Genomic DNA, 1250 nt, shown 5'->3' on the forward strand with positions numbered 1-1250 from the left:
AGCTTTTAAAAGAATCTGAAACATCCAGAAGCCAAAGCCAGTGAAAGAAATCTCTTTATAAAATATATTCATTCCCACTTAGGAATTTAATCAAACACATAGAGATCATCAACAAGGAGCTCAAAAAAATTCCAAGACAAAATGGGTATGGTTATAATCATCTCTTTGCCTTTAATTTTCTTTTGCTTATTACTTGGACTTGGATGTTACTTATTGGGAAGATATAAAGGGAGACAAGAAATACGTACCAATCCTGAGATTTATGGGGTACCAGCTCCGCCGTCTAGACAGGCAGCTTCGTTCCAGTCTCCTCCTCCACCACCACCGGCGGCGGCGCCACACAACAAGCCTGATAGTTTGGCCTATGCTTGACAGGTGTCCAATACTAGATTTTATGTTTGGTTTTTCTTTTTCAGGGTTGCTTAACTATAGGTGTGTAATTTTGAGATATGTTTGTGATGGTGTACAAATTGGTGTGCAGTCCAAATGGATCAATTTAAATCTCTTTATTATTAAAATAAATTAAATAAGGCTAAATTTTAAATGCCATTTTCAAATTAGTTAGATTCAGCTTGCATTAGTGTAGCATGAAAATATTTGTGAGTTGGGTTGAATTGATTCTAATTGTATTTATAATTGATTAGCTCAGATCTACTTTGGCTCATTTAATTTTTTTTAAATTATGATTATTTTATTTAATAATTATATATGCCTTTTACTACCATTATTTTTAAGGTAAACTACAAAAATAGTTACTTTTGTTTGCCTCAAATTATATTTTAGTCACTTATGTTTGAAATATTACGTTTTAGTTTTGTTATGATATGCTCACTATGCTGTTAAGCTCTGTTAACTCCCTAATAGCAATTCAAATGGGTTTTAAATGCCAACTTAAATGTCTAACTGGAAAGAGAATATGTTTTTAGTCAAAATAGAAATGAAAACTAAAAGAAAAAAGATTAACGTAAAAGATAAATTTTAAGTGCAGATTAACAATAAAAGTGCATTTAGATAAAAATATTTAAAAGTAATTATCAAAATCATAAAAGGATTAAAAGAAATAGTAAAAGATTGTACTATTAATAGTAACGTGGGAATTTAAAAATATTTTTAACCTTTAATAACATAACAAAATGTGCATATTTATTAAAATTAACAAAACTCTATTTTAAAATTCACAAAATGTGCACGCATACTAGTTAACATATTTTTGAATTGATTTTTTTAATTATGATTTTTAAAATAATATA

At 28.5% G+C, this 1250-nt stretch overlaps 1 protein-coding gene across 1 annotated transcript; it reads left to right on the plus strand.

Annotated features, from left to right (window-relative positions):
- LOC108456222 (uncharacterized) lies at positions 1–557 on the plus strand. Its single transcript, XM_017754818.2, has one exon. The coding sequence runs from the start codon at positions 142–144 to the stop codon at positions 370–372; it is 231 nt and encodes a 76-aa protein (XP_017610307.1). The 5' UTR covers positions 1–141; the 3' UTR covers positions 373–557.
- Positions 558–1250: the final 693 nt, after the last annotated feature.

The sequence above is a fragment of the Gossypium arboreum genome, chromosome 9, assembly GCF_025698485.1.
Source record: "Gossypium arboreum isolate Shixiya-1 chromosome 9, ASM2569848v2, whole genome shotgun sequence".
Classification (NCBI taxonomy): Eukaryota; Viridiplantae; Streptophyta; class Magnoliopsida; order Malvales; family Malvaceae; genus Gossypium; species Gossypium arboreum.

Excerpts from the sequence above, each read along its gene's own strand:
- LOC108456222 (XM_017754818.2), top strand. The coding sequence starts at position 142 with ATGGGTATGGTTATAATCATCTCTTTGCCTTTAATTTTCTTTTGCTTA.